Source organism: Culex quinquefasciatus, chromosome 2, assembly GCF_015732765.1.
Source record: "Culex quinquefasciatus strain JHB chromosome 2, VPISU_Cqui_1.0_pri_paternal, whole genome shotgun sequence".
NCBI classification, from domain to species: domain Eukaryota; kingdom Metazoa; phylum Arthropoda; class Insecta; order Diptera; family Culicidae; genus Culex; species Culex quinquefasciatus.
In genome coordinates this window covers 15,390,021-15,409,641 of record NC_051862.1, presented here as the reverse complement: position 1 = coordinate 15,409,641, position 19,621 = coordinate 15,390,021, and the positions used below count along the sequence as shown (strand labels likewise).

The window sequence follows — 19,621 nt, the reverse complement described above, 5'->3', positions numbered from 1 at the left end:
GATACACGTTTTAGGTACACTTTTAAAATCCTGAATATTTATTTGACTTTTTATACCTAAAATAAAATTATCCCTATAATAAAATTAGTATCATGATGTATTTTTAAATTAAGTATTTTTAAATTGACGAAGTATTTTGTGAAATATTTTTAAATTGTGAAAAACTGATAATTTTTCAAAAATGTACACTATATCAAAAGTTATAAAAATGATTTTGCATCTAAATATGACATTTGAAATTATTTTTGACAATATTCTAGACTTTTTAAAAAAAAACTCATTTTTCATTTCACCGGTACCAGATTTCAACCATTCTAAACTTTTTATTTAATTTCCTTAAACATATCAGATTTTTAAACAAAGAAAATAACATGTACTTTGAGTACTCAACTTTTGATAGTTAAAAATTGAATAAATAAATCAAGTTTTCTCAAGACACCAAATTAATTAGAAAATTACTTCCAATGATTATGATATAGATTTTCCATGCCCGGTTTGCTTGACCAGCCCGCAAAATTGTATGGAGCCTTGAATAGGAAAACTTTCTATTGACATGGGGAATGCATGGACAAAGTTTCATTTAATTAAAAAATTACGTAGAGATTGACTTTATTTTCCAAAAAAATTAGTAAAGATTTGAATTTCAAAAAAACACATCAGTAATATTTTTTTTTGCTTGAGATTGAGATTTTCCTTCGACATAACATAGGATTTCTTTCAACAACATTTTGAAACGGCGTTTCCAATTAAATAACATTTATTTTCAATAATAACAACTGATCATTCTGAACATATATTATATACCTTTGCTATAAAAAATAGATGTTAACACGTTACTTCAGGCACTTACCACTAGGTTTTGTATAAATTACTATATAGACGTTAGCTCTTAAGGAAATTTCCAATGTAATAATACTTTCCGTTTTAATGTTAGTCAGTAAAGAACTTCCCGTTTTATTTTCACTGTTTTAAGTCTCGCTCTTTTCAGTAAGTGATATATATCTTTCTCCCTAATCAGATCGATTCGACTGCGTTTAGTCAAAAGACGTTTCTCGGTGCATTACTTGGAGTGCGCGTAAACACTTTGTATAATATCGATATTGCATTGTATCCCAACTTGTCGGCTACATCCTTCCTGGTTCTTCACGGTGTCTTTGGTCTTCTTCAACTCGTTTTTTTATGGTTGTTACAGCAGTAGCTCTCACGAGTAGATCGTCATCAATATCATCTGAAATGAGATTTTTTAGATTTTTTGCATAAGGTGTTTTAAAGCAACAACAAACCTCTTCTAGCGACAAAGGACTTGCCTTTGCTTTGGCATCCAAACTGTGGTAGCGCTCTGAAATTGAATTTTGGTTTATATTTTTATACGCTAGAATTAAAACATTAAAAGTCACACAAACCATGGGCCAAATGTAGTCGCGCCATCGACAGCAGATACCCCTCCAGGGTGATTTGCCGGCTCCGGGTAAACCGGCTGACCAGAGCTTCCAGCACTTTGTTGCTCGCGGTAGATCCCCCCGCCCAGAGCAGTCCCCGCAAGCAGTACGACGAAACCTTCGAGGCCCAGATGCCGCGACTGATGGTGGCGGTGCCGGAAGACGACGGACCACATCGCCGGAAGGCGGCCTTCCAGAAGCGCATCAGTCCGATCAGGGCTGGAACGTGCTCGATCGAGAGCCGCCCTCCGAGGGCTGGATCTCGCAGGGCCAGCATTCCTCGACAGAGTTCCAGCGAGGGGCCACAGTTGATCCCGCCGAGGCCTCGAAATCCGCGGTTGTTTCCGCCGTGGGCCTTCAGGATGGCCTGCAACTGGGTGGCGTCGATTTCGTGTGGATAGCGGGTGCGCAGTTTGTAGAGGATTCGCTGGAAGGGGGTTGTGGGTTAGAAGGTTTGAAGGGTTGAGATTAGTTTAAAAACTTACGGCGTCGATTGTCCGTTCGTCGCAAAACTCAGCTGCGATGTTTTGAATGACCAGATTTTCTTCGTTGACCTCCCACACGTCGGTGTGCTGATCGGCGAAGATCCTCAGCAGGAAACGACCTTCCCGATGCTGTTGCGAATGGGGCATGACTACAAAGTCTCCTGCCGGTAGCGCGAAGAAGGTTGCAATTTCCCTCAAGTTTGACAGTGGAGCAAAATCCAGCGGCATCTGCTCGCTGACGTACTGCGGCGTAACCCGTTGCATCCCCGGCGGTACCTCGTAGATCGTGAAGCCGATCTCCTCGTCCTCGTAGTTTCGACTGCGGTAGCATTCGTACTTTTGAGAAACGGCTACCACTACGTGAGCTTTGGCGGGATGTCCAGCTGGGACCCGTATTCTGAACTGGGGATTCGTGGCGGTAGTCTCGATGAACTTGTGTGGTCCACCGGCGTTGAATCCGGCACGCCACTGCCGAACGGCCAAAGCTGCTCTCCAGGGAGTCCTCGTGTGAAGACCCGGTTCCAGTGCCCAATCGTCGGGACCAATGTGCGCCAACCAGATAACCACGAATCTCGAGAGAAACTCACTTACCGACATCCAAAATTCACAATCGTTGGACGATCGCGAAGACAGCAGTTCACGATCCCGTTCGTTCAGCGCGTTCCACTCCCAGCTCCGCTCGGACCAGGCTCCACACCAGACTCCTCCCCACTCGCCACCGATCCACGGACTTCGAAGTCGTATCAAACTAGTGTCCCCGGACTGGCCACTGGCCTGCGAAGAATCGGACGAATTGGCCCGCACCCTGGCCAGACCCGTTACACTGTAGGGATGCTCCGACAGCAGGCCCGATCGACGCCGTTTGGTTTCCTTTTCCTGAAAAAGATTCCCAAAAAGTGTTAGGAAAATACCACAAAGATGACCCTGACATACCACTCCACTGATTGCGACCAGCAAGGTTGACCTCGGAACGGCTCCTCCCAGCAGGGGTCCACTCGGTGGTACGCTCTGGACAACGGCCCCGGTCAAGTCCTGTAGCGCTCGTCCCACCGTTCCGAACTTGAGGAAGGCGTATCCGCCGTATAATCTGTAAAAAATCCAAATTTTTAATTCTTAAAACCTTAAATAAGGTGTGGGAAACTCACTTGGCATAAGCTTTCTCCAGCAGGGCGGCCCAGAAGATGTCCGGCTGGGCGCAGTGCATGTGGGCGGGACGATCTCCGCGCGTCGGTAGCCGGTCGTCCACGCGGACCTCGATCCATTTGCCCCACTGCCAGAAACGGAATCTGGAATTGAAATGAAGATAGTTAAGGTTGATTCTTGCAACAAGTAAAGTTAGAACTTTATGGTCTGGTGGACCCTTTGAAGAGCCTAAATAACGTACATCACTCGCTAATTATGGTGACATTTCCTGGTGCTGCGAAGAAACGTTCAGATTTGAATGTCATTACGCATTCTGAGGCTCGTAGCCTTTGAAATGCGATAAAATTTCGTCCTTGGATGAAATCGTCAGCATCAGAAGCTTTGCAGTGGAACAGCTAATTAATAGACGCTTTAACTGTGTAATTCTAAAAACAATTGTTTGATTTCATTTGAAACAGTAGTTTAAATCGTAATAACAAATTCTTAGCAAAGTCAACTCTTTTTACGCCACTGCGCTTGGATTCAAATCCCAAAGTGCTTAGCTTTTGCATCTCTTGCAAGAAACTCAAAATAGACGTGAATCTTCGCGCGATGACATAGGATATAAACAAACATCGCGGCTGGAGCTGTAAGCGCAGCGTTGAACCCATCGACCCGGGCCCCAAACGGTCAAGGTTTTGGCGCGAAAAGCAAGCACCAACATTAAGAACCCGCTAAAATATGCAAGTGTATGCCGGTTAGTGTTTTTTTTTTCTCATATTAGGGGGCTAAGTATCAAATTTACAAATTAAGTGTTCAGTGTTCCCCAAAAACAGTACGGATCACTGTGCTTTCAGCACGTTAAAGTTCGACGCAACTTGGTTTGCAATTAAGTCGTTATTTTCAAATTACCGAGGTTTGGCAGCCTTCTAATTTCGGCGGGAACATGTTATGAACTCATCACCAGAGCCGGGTTCACATTTCAGAGCAGAAGCTAACGAAGTTCTTTTCAGGTTATCGCGCGCTATAAATCACCGCTATTAAAGCGCGCTTCCAAATTTCACCGCAAATTGCGTTACATAAAACGTGCGCGCATCATCCTCGGCGACCTCTGCGACGACTGCGAACCGGGACGCGGGGTTCGCAGCACCCAAAGTGTCACGAGCCGCGGTGTGACACGTCTTGTAAGTATTAAACATTCCGAAACATGGTCAATTTCATAACCGCGCGCAACGGGGACGAGATGGTGAAACACGGTCAAAAAATCTGCTGTAGAGCAATTCTCTTTGTAATTACATACAATTTTCGATTTCTTGATTTGTTTTTTAGTTTTTTTTTAAATCTTAGTAAAGTTTTAAAAGGGATTTTTTTTTAAATTTTTGACAAATATCTTTACTATTTTAAATAAAATTACTTTTAATTTTCTTTACTTTTATATTGAAAGGTCAATTTTGCAGAATTTTCCTATTCTTCATGAGAAATTATCTATAATTTTCACATACATACCTACATTTCTTTGTATATTTTTGATTCATTGATTTTTCTTATCGATTTGGAGTTTTGATCAGAAAAAAATGACTACACGGAAAATAAAAATTCCCGTTTTTTTAATTATAATTTGATCGCGTAAAGTTAATTTCTCAAAATATGTTTTATTTTTTTATGTTTGTTATGTTTTTGAGAATTAACCCTCTACTGCTCAAAGTTTTTTTTTCCATTTTTTTATTTTTACAATTTTAGGAGGTTATTTTGAGAAAATTTTATTCTGCGAAAAACATAACTTCTCCTGTTATATATTTTACTTGTTTCATTTTTAGTATTTTATTAAGTTTTTTTAGTTTAGATTTGTTTCTGATAGTATTTGACTGAAACTACCACTTCCTATCTATACCTTTTGCCTATCCAGTTGTTTGTGTTTTTGCAGTCACTTTTTGATTTTTTGGCTTGATTTTTACATGTTTTACTATAGAACGATACCATTATCATTAAAATTGTAAAAAATGCTTAGAGGCATAGGCATAGAGCAAATGATAGCAAGAAACACAGCCAAAGTTTATCCCAGGAAAAAAAAATACATTTTTTAAAGCATTGGCAAAGTTTTTTTTTATTGGCAAAATCACATGAAACGAGTCAAACTTTCAAATAGTAAATGCTTTTTAAAGCTCAAAAATTGGTTGAAAAAAATGATTTTTGGTGAATTTTTAGATCAAAGCCCGCCTAAAGGCAATGTTGGACTGTAGAGGGTTAAAACAAGCATCTTTTGCGCTTGAGTTAGGATGGTTCAAAATCTGGTACTTTTACAATTAATTTTAAGATGTAAATTGAATTAGTAATCGTTAATAACTTTACTTTGTTTAATGAATTGCGCCTTTTTCTGGTTTTTAACTCCTTTTGTTTGATTTTCAATTTATTTCAATTTAATAACATTTTATATAGGAAAAGGTTCCCAGCAAAAACAATTTTCAAAAAAGCTAAGAAAATTTCCAAAAATTATTCTTTTTAGACTTTGCTATTTGCTTTGCTGGACTGGACTTTGCTGGTATATGGTATCTCTATAAATTTAAATTTTATGAAAATGTTTTTTTTTTATCAGTGTCATCAAATTACCACTCTCTTTTTCAACTTAAGATATCTTGAAAACTGTTAATTCGATTTTTATTGTTAAAATGTTAAATTTTGCGAATTTATTTGGGCTTTTAAAAAAACACTTAAAAAATTTTCAAATTGAAAAAATATATTTTTTCTAAAATTTCTACCAGAAAATGCCAAGTATGAAAACGGTACACTTTATGAAAAAATTACAAAGTAATTTTCTGGTGCAAATTCAATTTGTCATCTTAAAATAAATCAAAAAATTCTGTAAGACAATATTTGATTTTTTTCCGAAGCCATTTTTCTGAAAAATGTATTTCTTCTGTAGCAGGTATTAAACGATTCTTAGCTCTAGTGCAAATTATAAAGCATAATCCCCCATTTCATTGTTATCTGAAACTTCCTAATTATATTTGCTCATTCGCATATCAAAATCAAAATAAATTCAAGATCTTAATTCTAGAACAAATGTAGAAATCCTTGAGGATTACTTTTTATCTTGTGGCTGTATCTCAGCAGATTTCTTCTTGATTTTTTTTAATACTTTTACATAGATAGCAAATTAACCAGGCATTTCTCTTTTACGATGAACTCTCAAAAACAAATAATATCAGGTACACAAAAATATCTAATCTAAAGAGTTTCTTTTACAGTATGTTCAAATCCTAATTTTGAAGATTCACCGAATGAGTCAAATAAAAAATCATATATACATGTACACAGGCTAAAACAAATATTTAAGTACTGGTTAATAATAGTGAAATTTCAGCACTTTTTTACTAAACATGGAAAGCAGGTATAGGCATTTTTGAAACATTAATTATTAATATTAAAAATAATGTTTTTTTTTTAGGTTTTAGAAAACTTGTAGATCGTTTCCGGGACATTAAAAAAGTTCTTGGATCTGGAAAATAATTAAGATTTTTAAATTTGACACTTTGTCACAAAAATACACCACTATAAAAATACAAAAATGGCTTAAAGTCTGTATAATCGCTTTGGAGTTACCACAAACGAATTCAATGGTCTTCAGATTTTAAAGTTAAGACCGTTTAAAATTTGGTTGAACGAGTGTTTGTTTCGAAATCGTAAAGATAATTCAATAAATTCACCAACTCATTTTTTACCAGTGCACTCACCCGCGTATGGAGATGCGTTGCGGATGAGCTTAGACGAGTCGAGAGGAATCTTCATGAACTCTCCAAGTAATAACCAAAACCGCGCGCGTTACCTGTTGGTTAAGGTGCCAGGTCATTCGCGGGATGACCTTTCTCCGTAACAACACAGTGTGTCAACTGTGGCATAACTATGTAATAGCGGTCGCGCTTCGCGCTTTCTTCGGTGACTAAGTGTGTAGATTTTAAGAAGATTTGGTTAGTAGGAAAATGTGGTTTAGGTGAGGAATTCCCAATGATGCGTTCATCGAGTAGTTGAATCGAGTTCAACTAATGAGTTTGATCGATTGATTAGAGCTTCGTTTATGACTTGTTCCAATAGGGGGAAGCCACGTGCGGGGCCTCCTCTGTCTGCTGGCTTTTTTTGTAGTGCAACGGTTGGGTTTAAAATTTGGGTAGATCTATTCACACGTCTTTGAAAACAACAAATATTTAATCGGTAAACAACAACCTGTGGCGACTGATGGCTGACGTACTGAAGGTTAATCTTGCCACTCACGCTTAAGAGATATTTAAATGAGATAAACGCAAATGGCTGTACACCATTTTATTTTTTTTAAACCATTTTTTAAATTCAAAACCATAGTTCAGCCCCGTCTCACTTGACCTGTTGCAAATTTGAAACATGTTAACCCTTCAGTTACGAAGGTGATTACACTGATTATTATCGTAAACGTGCTAACAAGCTAGCTAATCCAAGAGCTAATCGGTGCATTCAACAGCCATCGAAACTCTGCCAAAGTCCGCAACCCCCTTCTAGGAGGTGCATACTCCGATCACGACACTGACGTAATTGGGCAGCGGAATTCTTCACTTTATTCGATTTTAAACCCAACTATTTAAAACGAGACACAATCAGTCAAGGTCGACCGGGTGTCATCTTAGCTATATAGTTGCAACGATGTGTCCGGGATCCTTTGAACAAAATAACCATATTCAACCCTAGGAAGAGCGATGAATACGTTAAAATCAGTGGTGTCGATGGCTGGGGTGTGGGTCGCGGGAGGGGGTGGGTGGCCAATCACAACTCTCCATAACCGATTGCTAATCATGATGTTATCCATAATTCAGTTACTAGCTGTTGGGCTGTAGTACACGGAGAAAAAAGAGTTCCCAAAATCGTGAACAAGCGTTCATGAAAATGGGAACCCCGAACAAAGTGTTCAAATTCCATGGTACGTTTTTCAAAATCGTACCATGGGATTTGAACACTTTGTTCGTGGTTCCCATTTTCATGAACGCTTGTTCACGATTTTGGGAACTCTTTTTTCTCCGTGTAGAGGGGGGACATCGTGACATCGCGACAACAACGGCTAATATTTTATAATGCTGGTGTGAACAGTGGGTGAAATGTGAAACTTGAAAAAAAAATAATATGTTTTTAAATATTCCACGCTGGAGTTTTTTACTTCTAACCCACATTTCATGTAATGATTCAGGATCAGCAATATTCTTAATATTCAGGATTGGAAGATGAGATTTCGAAATATTTTGTAAATAATTTCCATCAAAAATGTTCCCTTACAATTTAAAACGCTTCCTTTAGTAACTATTGACATGAATTTTATATTTTTTTAATCTACAAAACATATTTAATTAATTTTGATGGAAAGATAGCAGTTCTTAGGTTGAGAAACTCGTTTTTCAGCCAAATATCACACCAATTTCCAACTATCCTCCTATTTAGTCACATAGTCGCAGAGGGCAAATCTGTTCATCAACTTCGACCTATGCACATCTTGTCTACAAAACGGATTGCGGCTCCCTACTTTGCGCGCGCGCTTCAACGATTCAATCATGTGTTTGGCAAAGAGAAGAGACCTCGCAGGAAGAAGGCTCTAACAGCTCAACGCCTAGTAGATAGCTTCTTCATTTGGGTTCCGACCGTTGGTCGGGACGGGTTGAAAATTTTCAGTTTGTTTTGTCGGAAACGTGAGGGATGGGTTTTCCGCGAAGCTGTTGCTGCTGAAGAAGCCGCGAGTTTAATTAAAAAGTTGACAATGTGCGATCATGCAAGTGTCATTGGAAGGTGCAAAAACAACGGCCTCTGCGGCGCTCGCTGGAGGTGACGAACAAACGCTCGATGGGCTGGCAGAAGCTGGAGTAGTGACACGGTTAATTGAAAACGTATAAAAGTGATGTGATGAAATTGTGACGAATCAATAGGAGGATACGGAAGGTTGCAGTGCTAATGAGCAAAATGTTAATGAAGTTTGGTGTGGTGCGAGACATAGTGATCATTACAGTATTTGAAAGTGAGGAGAAGTATGCAAACAAGAATCAAAATGGATAAAAGTAAAATCGGTATATCTAAACGTAAGTTAAGTGTTAACATTAAAACCATTTAAGTTCAAAATTATTATTTTTTAATTTTTAGCCCTATTTTAATAATTTTGACTCAAAAAGCATTTATTGAGCTTTATATAATACTACAGAAAAAAATTTGATAAATTTCAATGAATTGACGATTTTTCCCCATAAGTTTAATACATTTTAGATTTGTGATCCCAGAATTAAAATTTGTAAATAAAACCCAAAAATGTGCCCAATTTCACATAAGGCCATTGCAAACATTTTTCAAAAATTTTGGAAAAAAGGTGTTAAAAATGAAATTACAGGCCACGGTTAATTATTGATATTTTATTTTCAAAAAAATATATTCTAGGTGGTTCTGCTCATCGGAACTATAATTTAAAAAAATCTATTTTTTTAGCCAAGCTTAGACATGCCAAAAAGGGTTATGAACGCAGAAGATGATGTTTTTAGATTATGTTTGGTTGTTTTGACTTCAATTTCCATAAAAAAATGGAGTTCTCGAAAGAAAAAAAATTGCCCTTTAATTTTTTGATCCAAGATGCGGCATAAACTTTTAAAAGTATTTGCAATTAACTTTCTCTTGTGTTTGATTTAACATTTTATAAATTAGGTTTAAATATTTTGTGTATGTACATTTTGTTGTGCTTTAAATTGCAAAAATAAAAAATATAAATATTGAAATAAAAAGCCATAATTTAAACATTTGCATGGAAAATGTGTTTTAAAATGCATTTTCAACTAGTTCAGTTGTTTTGCAATCATTAGTTTTGAAAAAATGTAAAATTAAATGAAAACAAAAATATTAGCGTTAAAAACAACTTTTTGCGATAACAAACATCGAAAATTTTCAAAAATTCAAAGGATTTTTAAATCAACCCAAACATGCTACAAATTATTGTAAACTAGGGTGGTCCAAATCTGGACTTTTTTGGGGCTAACCTCTGAAATCAAAGATTGACCCATCACTAGGCTAAATTCCAAATTTGAGCTCATTCTGACCACGGGAACCCCTCCCTCCAATCGCTTAAAGTTTGTATGGGATAAATCGTCAAAATGTATGGAGAAAAGCAACTGTTTTACTTTTTTACCTGTGTAAGGCGCCATAGTTATCCGATGCTTACCATTTCTCAAATGTAGAATCTTCATTATATTTAGAACAACTTTCCCGAAGACACCATATTTTTAGGATTTTTTCCCGCGAAGTTATTAGCGCCCAAAACTGACCATTTTTGCGCGGCCAGCTGTAAGGGGCTACCTAACAACGATGTTTAATTCCAATTCGTGCACGCACGTGCTCTCTCTCAGGTTCAAACTCTCTCACGAGCTTGCTCGCCTGCCTGGACTTTTGTCGTCGCCGTCGTTTTCGTTTGATATCTGCTGCGCTGCGTTCTTGGCATGTTTATTATAATTTTCAACTAAAATAGCAGGTTTGTTTTGAGATATATTTAGCATATAAATTCTTAGATTATGTTAAAATTGAAAAAAAAATGCACTAAAAAAAAATAATTTGAATAAAAGACTTAGGCCTTGGCTTAGCCTCGTTTAAAAAATGAAGCAAATGAACAGGATTTGTTCGTTTTTCCAAGCATTACAAGCAGTTGTTCGTATATGCTCATTAGAGAGAATGATTCAATCTTCAGGTAATACAAATTTTGTTTTTTTTACTCTAAATATAATCCGACCAACTGCTTATCCATTCGAAGGCGATTTGATTACAGATTTCAAACTAGCTAGCTCAACAATCTCTATTTTTGAGGCTTTTCTTTTAGACATCGTTGCTCTAATAATCGTCAAAGGCAAAATATACCACAATTTGTTGTAAGGAAGTTTTTTATATTTTCGACAGATTAAAATATTTTGTATGGAATGAAAAATAATCGTGATCATAGGGCTACGAAAAAACTTCAAATGTTATCTTTTTAAGCTTGTTTGATAGTATACAAAAGTGGAAAAAACAGTTCCCAAAATCGATGAATTGTCTAAGTGTATTGTTCTTCCTGAAATCTATACTTGACTAAGTTAAAAAAATTCTTATATTTTTTCTAGAAGAGTTAAAATCCCAGTCTTGAGTTTGGTATGATACCAAAACTAGAAATAAATTTTAATTACATAACATAACAGATGACAATTCATGGAGGAACTAATTTATCGAAATTTGTATTCTCTCACACACGCTCTGATAATATAATATCTATTGTTAATCACATATTACATTTAATTTTATATCTCGAAATAAATATCGAAATATATCTTGAAAATTATAATAACCATGCCAGGAACGCAGCGCAGCGGATAGCAAACGAAAACGACGACGACGACAAAAGTCCAAGAAGAGAAACAGCGCGCGCTTGTTGGTAAACAGAGGCAGGCAGGCAGGCGAGCAATCTCGTGAGAGAGTTTGAACCTGAGAGAGAGCACGTGCGTGTACGAATTGGAATTAAACATCGTTGTTAGGTAGCCCCTTACAGCTGGCCGCGCAAAAATGGTCAGTTTTGGGCGCTAATAACTTCGCGGGAAAAAATCCTAAAAATATGGTGTCTTCGGGAAAGTTGTTCTAAATATAATGAAGATTCTACATTTGAGAAATGGTAAGCATCGGATAACTATGGCGCCTTACACAGGTAAAAAAGTAAAACAGTTGCTTTTCTCCATACATTTTGACGATTTATCCCATACAAACTTTAAGCGATTGGAGGGAGGGGTTCCCGTGGTCAGAATGAGCTCAAATTTGGAATTTAGCCTAGTGATGGGTCAATCTTTGATTTCAGGGGGTAGCCCCAAAAAAGTCCAGATTTGGACCACCCTATTGTAAACGCAGGGGAATGCATGTTAAATTGATTTCAACTCAAATTATTATTGAAATTCTAAAGTTTTTTGAAAAAATATTTTGTTTGCCACCTGATTCGATCCAACATTGAAGGAAGGTGGGGGGTGGGGGAGACGAGAACTTTTAATAAAATTTGTACCAGCCTTATAGAAATTTTAAAACTCGCTATAACATTTTGAAAATTTAGTTTTAACTAAGTTTTTGAATATGTTGGATTCGTTTGGAAATTTAAATCATAAAACCTTTTTAAAACATAATTTCAACAAGAATTAAATTTTCTTAAAAATATCTTCTATCTGCTCTGATTTAGCTGATAAACCATTTTTTTGCTGTTTTTAGATATTTATGGGAATTATTGGTATTATTAGTTTTCCATGAATAAATATCATATTTCCTAAAGTAAACATAAACCAGGTACATCTAATCTAATCTAATCGAACACAAGCGCAGCCAGTCCGAAGAAAGCATCCTAGAAGAACTTTTGGTTAGATTACGCCCCAAGTCCTTTCTTGTCAATATTAATGATTGCATTACATCCGAGTAACCCCGAACATGTATTGCAAAAATTAAAGCGGCCAGGCCTACTGCGTTGCATTAACCGCAGAGACAGATTCTGAGAACGTATCACATTCACGGTGTCCAAAATACCGTTATTATAAAATAAAAACACCCCTCCGAGATAAATACACCAGTCGATTGGTATGAACCCAGAGCACCTCTGGGTGAAATATGAAAATCTTTGTCGGGCCAGTTTTCGAGTTACGCCCTTTTAAAGATGTTAGTACCGATTTTTCATGATTTCCTCATAAATGCAACCGTAAAATCTACTGCAAAGTCAACCAAATTCCACTTTTTGTATGTAATACAAGTGGACACTGTTGTCCCAAGTCATCATTATTATTTAACAATGTGACGTAAGCGCCCCATGTCTGAATTACGCTCTTATGATATGTTACTATCGACTTTTTTTTATTAACTAACGAAAGTTGCCAGAAAATGCATAATAATGATTATCTGAGCACTGTATTAACATGTAATCGTATTTTTTATTCTATTGGACTAATCTTGCAATGTGGCGTAAACGACTATTGATTCTAAAATAAAAGTTTGATAGAACTAGTTGATTCTGGAAGGATGTTAAACTGATATGTCTAATTATCATAATTACATATTCATTGAATTTGAGATATTCTCAAATTTGATAAAATCTGTGGGCCATCCATAACCTAAATAAATTTTATTATTAATGTAATTGATAACTTTCTTTACATTATTGATAGAGTACACGGATAGAAATCTTGTTTCCAAAATCGTCAAATTTATTTCGATTCCGATGTAAATGTTTTCAAAATTGATCATATTGTTGTTCGAAATCGGAAAAAATGTTGACGATATTGGACACATTTCAATGTTTTCGAATTCGAAAACATAGAGTTACCGGATATGCTTACAAGATTTTTATCCGTGTAATATCCGTACTGGATTCATGACATAGTGATATTATATACATAGTGATGTTATGTCGTGTAGAGAGAGTACGGATATTGAAAAGTTAGGTATGACTTGTTTCTTAATCTAAAAATGCATATTCGACTCATTGTTGCGTTTATTTGACTCGCATTTCTATATTGGTCTCAATGACTGCAGTAAAAAATATATACTAATTAGTGTAAAATTAAGAGCAATTTAGATCTGCAACTTCATTCCATATAAATTCTTCTCAATCAGATTTTAAATCATACATCAAAACGTAAATTCGTTTATGTTTCTAATATAAAACAGGGTCCGTCCATGAACGACGTAACGCAAATTAATTCATCATGGCATTCAAACAAATATCCTTAATATTACTAATTGGACTTAGTGCCTACGTTTTGATTCATAACTAAAACCTATTAATCGATCCTCATCTATAAAAACGAGTTTACGTAGATTATGGACAGCCCACAGATTATTTCAAATTCAATGAATGTGTAATTATGATAATTAGACATATCAGTTTAACATCCTTCCAGAATCAACTAGTTCTACCAAACTTTTATTTTAGAATCAACAGTCGTTTACGTTACATTGCAAGATAAGTCCAATAGAATACAAAATGACGATTACATGTTAATACATTGCTCAGATAATCATTATGATGCATTTTCTGGCAACTTTCGTTAGTTAATAAAAAAAAGTCGATAGTAACATATCATAAGAGCGTAATTCAGACATGGGGCGCTTACGTCACATTGTTAAATAATAATGATGACTTGGGACAACAGTGTCCACTTGTATTACATACTAAAAGTGGAATTTGGTTGACTTTGCAGTAGATTTTAAGGTTGCATTTATGAGGAAATCTTGAAAAATCGGTACTAACATCTTTAAAAGGGCGTAACTCAAAAACTGGCCCGACAAAGATTTTCATATTTCACCCAGAGGTGCTCTGGGGTCATACCAATCGACTGGTGTATTTATCTCGGAGGGGTGTTTTTAATTTATAATAACGGTATTTTGGACACCGTGACATTTCATTGAATCAACAGGGGAGGAAGGATGCGTGGACATACCGTACCAAACGCTCCGAATGAGTTGTGGTTGGGTGTGTAAGTGTAAATTTGGCAAGTATTTATTATTATTCAAGGAGGAGGAAGAGGGAGGAGGGGTAGGGGGTAGAATTCGGATTAAGGGTACACAGCAACGAAGGAAGTTGTTGTCTTCTTATACCAAAATTTGCAAACTTACGAACCCAATCCTGCAACTACGGGATTGTAAAATTAACGAAACTTTGCTGTAAATTACTTGGTGGAAAGTACTTTAGGGGATGAATAAAAAAATATTTCGATAGTACCCGTAGTTTTGAAGATACTAAAATGTCTGTAACAAAAAGTTACTTTTTGCGTTTCTCTTTGTTTCGTCGTCCGTGTCTGTCGCGGGTGACCATGAACGGCCATGATCGATGACGACCAACTTTTTCAAAACTTTTTTTCGTAAAATCGCGATAACTCGTGATGTTTATAAGCAAACCCCTTATGTCCATATATCAAAAATTTTGTAATTGTCTGCTCTACAACTTTGTAGAACATTGTTACACTCTAAAAAATAACCCTGCAAAGTTAGAAAAAACACGAAATTTTAAAATGAAAAATTTCGTTCTAAATGAAAAAATGACCCTTCTGGGTCAATGTAGATTCGAAAAGTACATTAAATTTCCCATAAAATGACATGTTCCAAAATTTTTTACAGTCAAGTAACTGAAAATGGGAGAATTTTTAAAACTTTTTTAGTGTTTTTTTCGATGAAAAATACGTTTTTTTCGAAATTCTGAGTACGCCATCAAATCGGGCGTCTAATTTTACATAAAAGTCCCTTTGACACCAAATTTCTATCTCATCACCGTTTCAGGCTGCAAATTATTGAAAAACACCTCTTTTTTCGCATGTTCAAAAATGAAAGGGGTCGTACTGCCCCTCCGTCACGAGATATCAAAAAACGGACCTCGGATTCGTGATCAGGGACAAAAGTTACCCCTTAGGACAAAGTTTCACGCAAATCGAAGAGGGGTCGGGGCAACTGCTGTGTGAGTTGGCGGAGAATTACCCCCCTCCAAACTTTTTGAACAAAACAGTTCAGGGTATTGGAAAAAAGTTTTAAAAAGATAAGATTTATAAGATTGCTATAATATTGCTATAATATTTCTAGTTCAATTTCGATTGGGGTACATGTTTTTTATCCATGTTAAATTTGATTTATTCTTGTTAAAAAAATGTTTTAAGTTCTATTACTTCAATGTCTAGAAAATCCTATAAAGGTCCTATAAACATATCAAACACAATAGTAGGACCTTATAAAAAAAAACAATCGATATTCAAAAACTAAGTTAAAATTAAATTTTCAAAATATTCAGCGATTAACAACTCTTTAAAAAGTTGTTTCTTGTGTATTTTGCACATTTTGATGAGTAAATGACACACTAATTACATCATTTTATAAGTTTCCTGAGTTGTTTTAAAAAAGTGTCCAATAAACAATGAAAAAAAATATGGTAAACCAAAAACCATCAAAAAAGGTATAAAAGATATAATTCTTTTCAAATGACATATTTTGCTTTCAAAAGACACTTTTGATAGCAACGATGACTATTTTTTCTTCTAAAGGTTGCATTGGTTGTTTTGATAAAGTAATCTAGATATTAATCAAATAGTAAGTTTTAAAAGAGTTTTAATAGAATTTAACAGTGATTTTTGCTGTGTTACTAAACTCAATAAAAGACGATATCCAGATTTTTTAAGAGGTCCTATAAGCTATTGTGTTTCATATGTTTATAGGACCTATTAAAAAAAACTGTTGATATAAAAACAGTTAAATGTTTGTTACAAATTGTTAGAAAAAATCAAAGTTACATGACTTTTATGATGAGATATTTTTATGGATATTTTTTTTTCTAGGAAACCCCTTCATCTCCCGCAAACACATCTTGTTTCTTTTTGCCATCACGGTGGCATGTATGTTCATCCTGCTTTCAGTGCTACAATCGGAACCATACGGAATCCCCACTGGACACGGTCAGCTGGACATCAGTGAACCCCTCTCCGACAGCAAGGTAAATCTGTCCGAAGCTGTTCGTGTCCTGTGCTGGGTCATGACCACACCGGCCAACCATGCGTCCAAAGCTGTTCACGTCAAGCGAACTTGGGGCAGGAGATGCAACAAGTTGCTATTGATGAGTTCCGCCGAGGATAAAGAGTTGGGAACGATTGCACTGCCGGTTGGTGAAGGAAGGGAAGGTCTGTGGAATAAGTCGCGCGAAGCGTTCCGGTATGCTTACGAACATCACTTGGAGGAATATGATTGGTTCTTGAAGGCTGACGACGATACGTATGGGGTGTTGATTTTGGTACAAGAACGCCTTTGTGAGATATTTTAAATATTTCAGTTACGTTATCCTGGAGAATTTACGATATTTCCTATACCCATTTGCGCCAGAATTTCCAATTTACTTTGGGAGCAAATTCCGATATCCTGAGTACGTCAAGCAAGGTTATTTCTCCGGAGGAGCTGGTTACGTACTGAGCAGAGAAGCTTTGAAGCGATTTGTTGAGCAGGCCCTTCAAGGTTCGAAGAACTGTACCACTGCGTTCGATACGGAAGATTTGGAAATGGGTAACTTCCGTTTTTAACACTGTTAGAAGATCTTGCAATAACATTAAACTATTTTCAGGAAGATGCATGGAAAGCGTTAACGTAACTGCCGGCGATTCCCGCGATCTCCTGGGAAGAAAGCGCTTCCTCCCGCTGGAACCAATGTTCCACCTGACCACCAATCCAGTAGATGACCCCAATTTTTGGTACAACTACTACTCGTTCTACGAACCATTTTACGGGGACAACTGCTGCTCGGATCTGGCCATCAGCTTCCATTACATCCCTGGTCAGCAAATGCACGTGATGGACTATCTGATCTACGGGCTGCACCCGTACGGAGTCAACTTTCGCAATCCACCGTTGAAGCCGAAATTGAGCTGGGAAGAAGCCAGGCTCGTGCCCGGACCATATCCAGTGGAAACTACCACGGTGAACGCCACTGTTGATCTTTCATCTACTGTATCTGCTAGTAGAGAAGAGAACAGCAGCAGCCAGGCAAATATTGACACTCAAAGTGAGAATTCTACCAGCAGTGAGGCGTCGAATGAAGTTGGAAGTACCAGTGATTCATCATATTTGTTAGAGATTTTTAAAAGTTTGTTGGAGAAGCAGGAAATTAATAAAACAAAGGACGAAGAAATTATAGATAAGATACTTAGTGATAAAGCATTTACGAAAAAGCTTTTAGATAAGTTGAAATTGCGCCAAAATTAATAAAACAATAAGTACAATCAGAAACTAAAAAAAAGAAAACAATGATTTTATTCATTTGCTGAGAAAATTCTTGGCCAATTCGATTCGAGTATAGCTAGAGCGATCTTTAAATACCCTAAAAAAAGAAAAAAAAACTGAGAAAAAATGATGTTAACTTGACAAAGTGATAATGAATTAATAATATTCGAAAATAGTTGAGTAATTCTCTAAAAAAATGGCCGATCATGAGCATTTTTATTTTTGTATTTATTTATTTGGCTCAAACTTTGGAGGTGCCTTTCCGATGACCAAAGAAGCAATTTTATGTCATTGGTTCACCCATACAAGTCTCCATGTACAATTTTGGCAGATGTCCATACAAAAATTGAAAGTAAATATTCCGAAATCTGTTTCTTTTGAATAAAATTTCTGATCAATTTGGTGTCTTCGGCAAAGTTGCAATGCTGAGGTTGAGGACTATTCAGAAAAATAGGTACATGGATGATTTTTTGCTGGTTTAAAATTAACTTCTTAGCATAATTTTCAGATATTTTCAATGAAAATAATTTTAAAGCTTTACCATTGAAAAGGTTTACAAACAGATAATTTTCCTATTTTCATAGTTAAGACCAAACTATACATTTTTTTAAATATTTTCATTGAAAAGACCGGAAATTTCTCAAAAGTTCCATTTTTTAATATTGAAAATCAAACCAATAGTTATTGTCAGTTAAAAATTAAAAGCTATTAGGCTGGTAGAAATTTTTCAAAAACGGCTCGAAAAGCAAGGGGCAAAAATAAAATATTTAAGCGTTTAAAATCATTTTCAGCTTGTTTGGGTTTATTCAAAAATCTATTGATTTTTTTTCCAAATTTTCGATGTACTGTACCGCATAAACATTTTTTCCGCTTTTTTTTTTGTTTTTGCCAAATCTCAAATTTTTTTGAAAACTAATGATCAAGCTTCCCTGCACCGTGCGGTACACGCGGTTCACTTGTACCTCGGTTTTGCTTTGCGCCTGCTTTGTTCGGTTTACACCCGTACCCGACTCTCTCGAGCCGAGGGTATTTTTGTTCAACGTACCAGCGCACCACGACACTCTCGGTTCGTCACCTCGGTTGTGTGTCTGGCATTCACCCGAGGCATGAACCCAACGTATGAACCAAAGTGCTTCACTCGGCACGAACCGAGGTACGTGCCGTGGTACGCGCTGGCGGTACAAACCGGTTTTAATACCACCGCGCGTACCACGGCAAGCTGGTATCATGCCTCGGGTAAGTGCCAGACACACAACCGAGGCGACGAGCCAAGATTGTCGTGGTGCGCTGGTACGATGAACCAAAATACCAACACACAATGGGTTCAGGTTTGTACCAAAGCTAGAAAACCAAACCCGCGGTGTGCGTTGGCACTGGCGCATGGGAAGCTTGCTAATGATTGTAAAACAGCTAGTGAAATAGTGTAAAATGCATTTTAAAACACTTTTTTGATTCAAATGTTGAGAATACAGCTTGATTTTTCAATTTATAATTTTTTTTTGTTTTTTTTTGTTTTCATAACTTGAAAACGATACATGTTATCAAAAAAAATTAGAATTCTTTTCAATGACAAATTTGATATTTCTTCAAATCATGATTTTGAAATAAAAAAAAACGATTTTTTTCAAAATCTTTTTTCCTGAACCAGATTTTGCACCACCACGCACCAAAATTCGCCAAAATTCGTTTTTTTGTGGGATTTTAATGTTTAATGATAACAAAAATTTAATTTAAAAAAAATTGGATATTTTTTTTATCCGTGTACTTTTCCAAAAAGTCCTAATGATATATTTTGCATTAAAA

The 19,621-nt window shown here is 36.3% G+C and overlaps 2 protein-coding genes across 2 annotated transcripts in view; one reads left to right on the top strand and one right to left on the bottom strand.

Moving 5' to 3' along the window:
• Nucleotides 1–739: 739 nt before the first annotated feature.
• LOC6051215 (calpain-11) overlaps nucleotides 740–19,621 on the bottom strand; it is a 156,886-nt gene continuing 138,004 nt past the window's right edge. The window contains exons 6-11 of the mRNA XM_038251683.1: nucleotides 3,070–3,210; nucleotides 2,858–3,011; nucleotides 1,925–2,800; nucleotides 1,404–1,866; nucleotides 1,284–1,339; nucleotides 740–1,228 (exon numbers count right to left, since the gene is read on the bottom strand). Of these exons, the coding sequence (XP_038107611.1) occupies nucleotides 1,202–1,228; nucleotides 1,284–1,339; nucleotides 1,404–1,866; nucleotides 1,925–2,800; nucleotides 2,858–3,011; nucleotides 3,070–3,210 (1,717 nt within the window). The 3' untranslated portion in view covers nucleotides 740–1,201. The remainder of the gene's footprint in view (nucleotides 1,229–1,283; nucleotides 1,340–1,403; nucleotides 1,867–1,924; nucleotides 2,801–2,857; nucleotides 3,012–3,069; nucleotides 3,211–19,621) is intronic.
• LOC6051216 (glycoprotein-N-acetylgalactosamine 3-beta-galactosyltransferase 1) lies at nucleotides 8,574–17,816 on the top strand. The gene is made up of 4 exons (XM_038251684.1): nucleotides 8,574–9,129; nucleotides 16,390–16,819; nucleotides 16,878–17,104; nucleotides 17,163–17,816. Exons 1-4 carry the CDS (start codon nucleotides 9,081–9,083, stop codon nucleotides 17,798–17,800), a joined length of 1,344 nt encoding a protein of 447 aa, XP_038107612.1. The 5' UTR covers nucleotides 8,574–9,080; the 3' UTR covers nucleotides 17,801–17,816.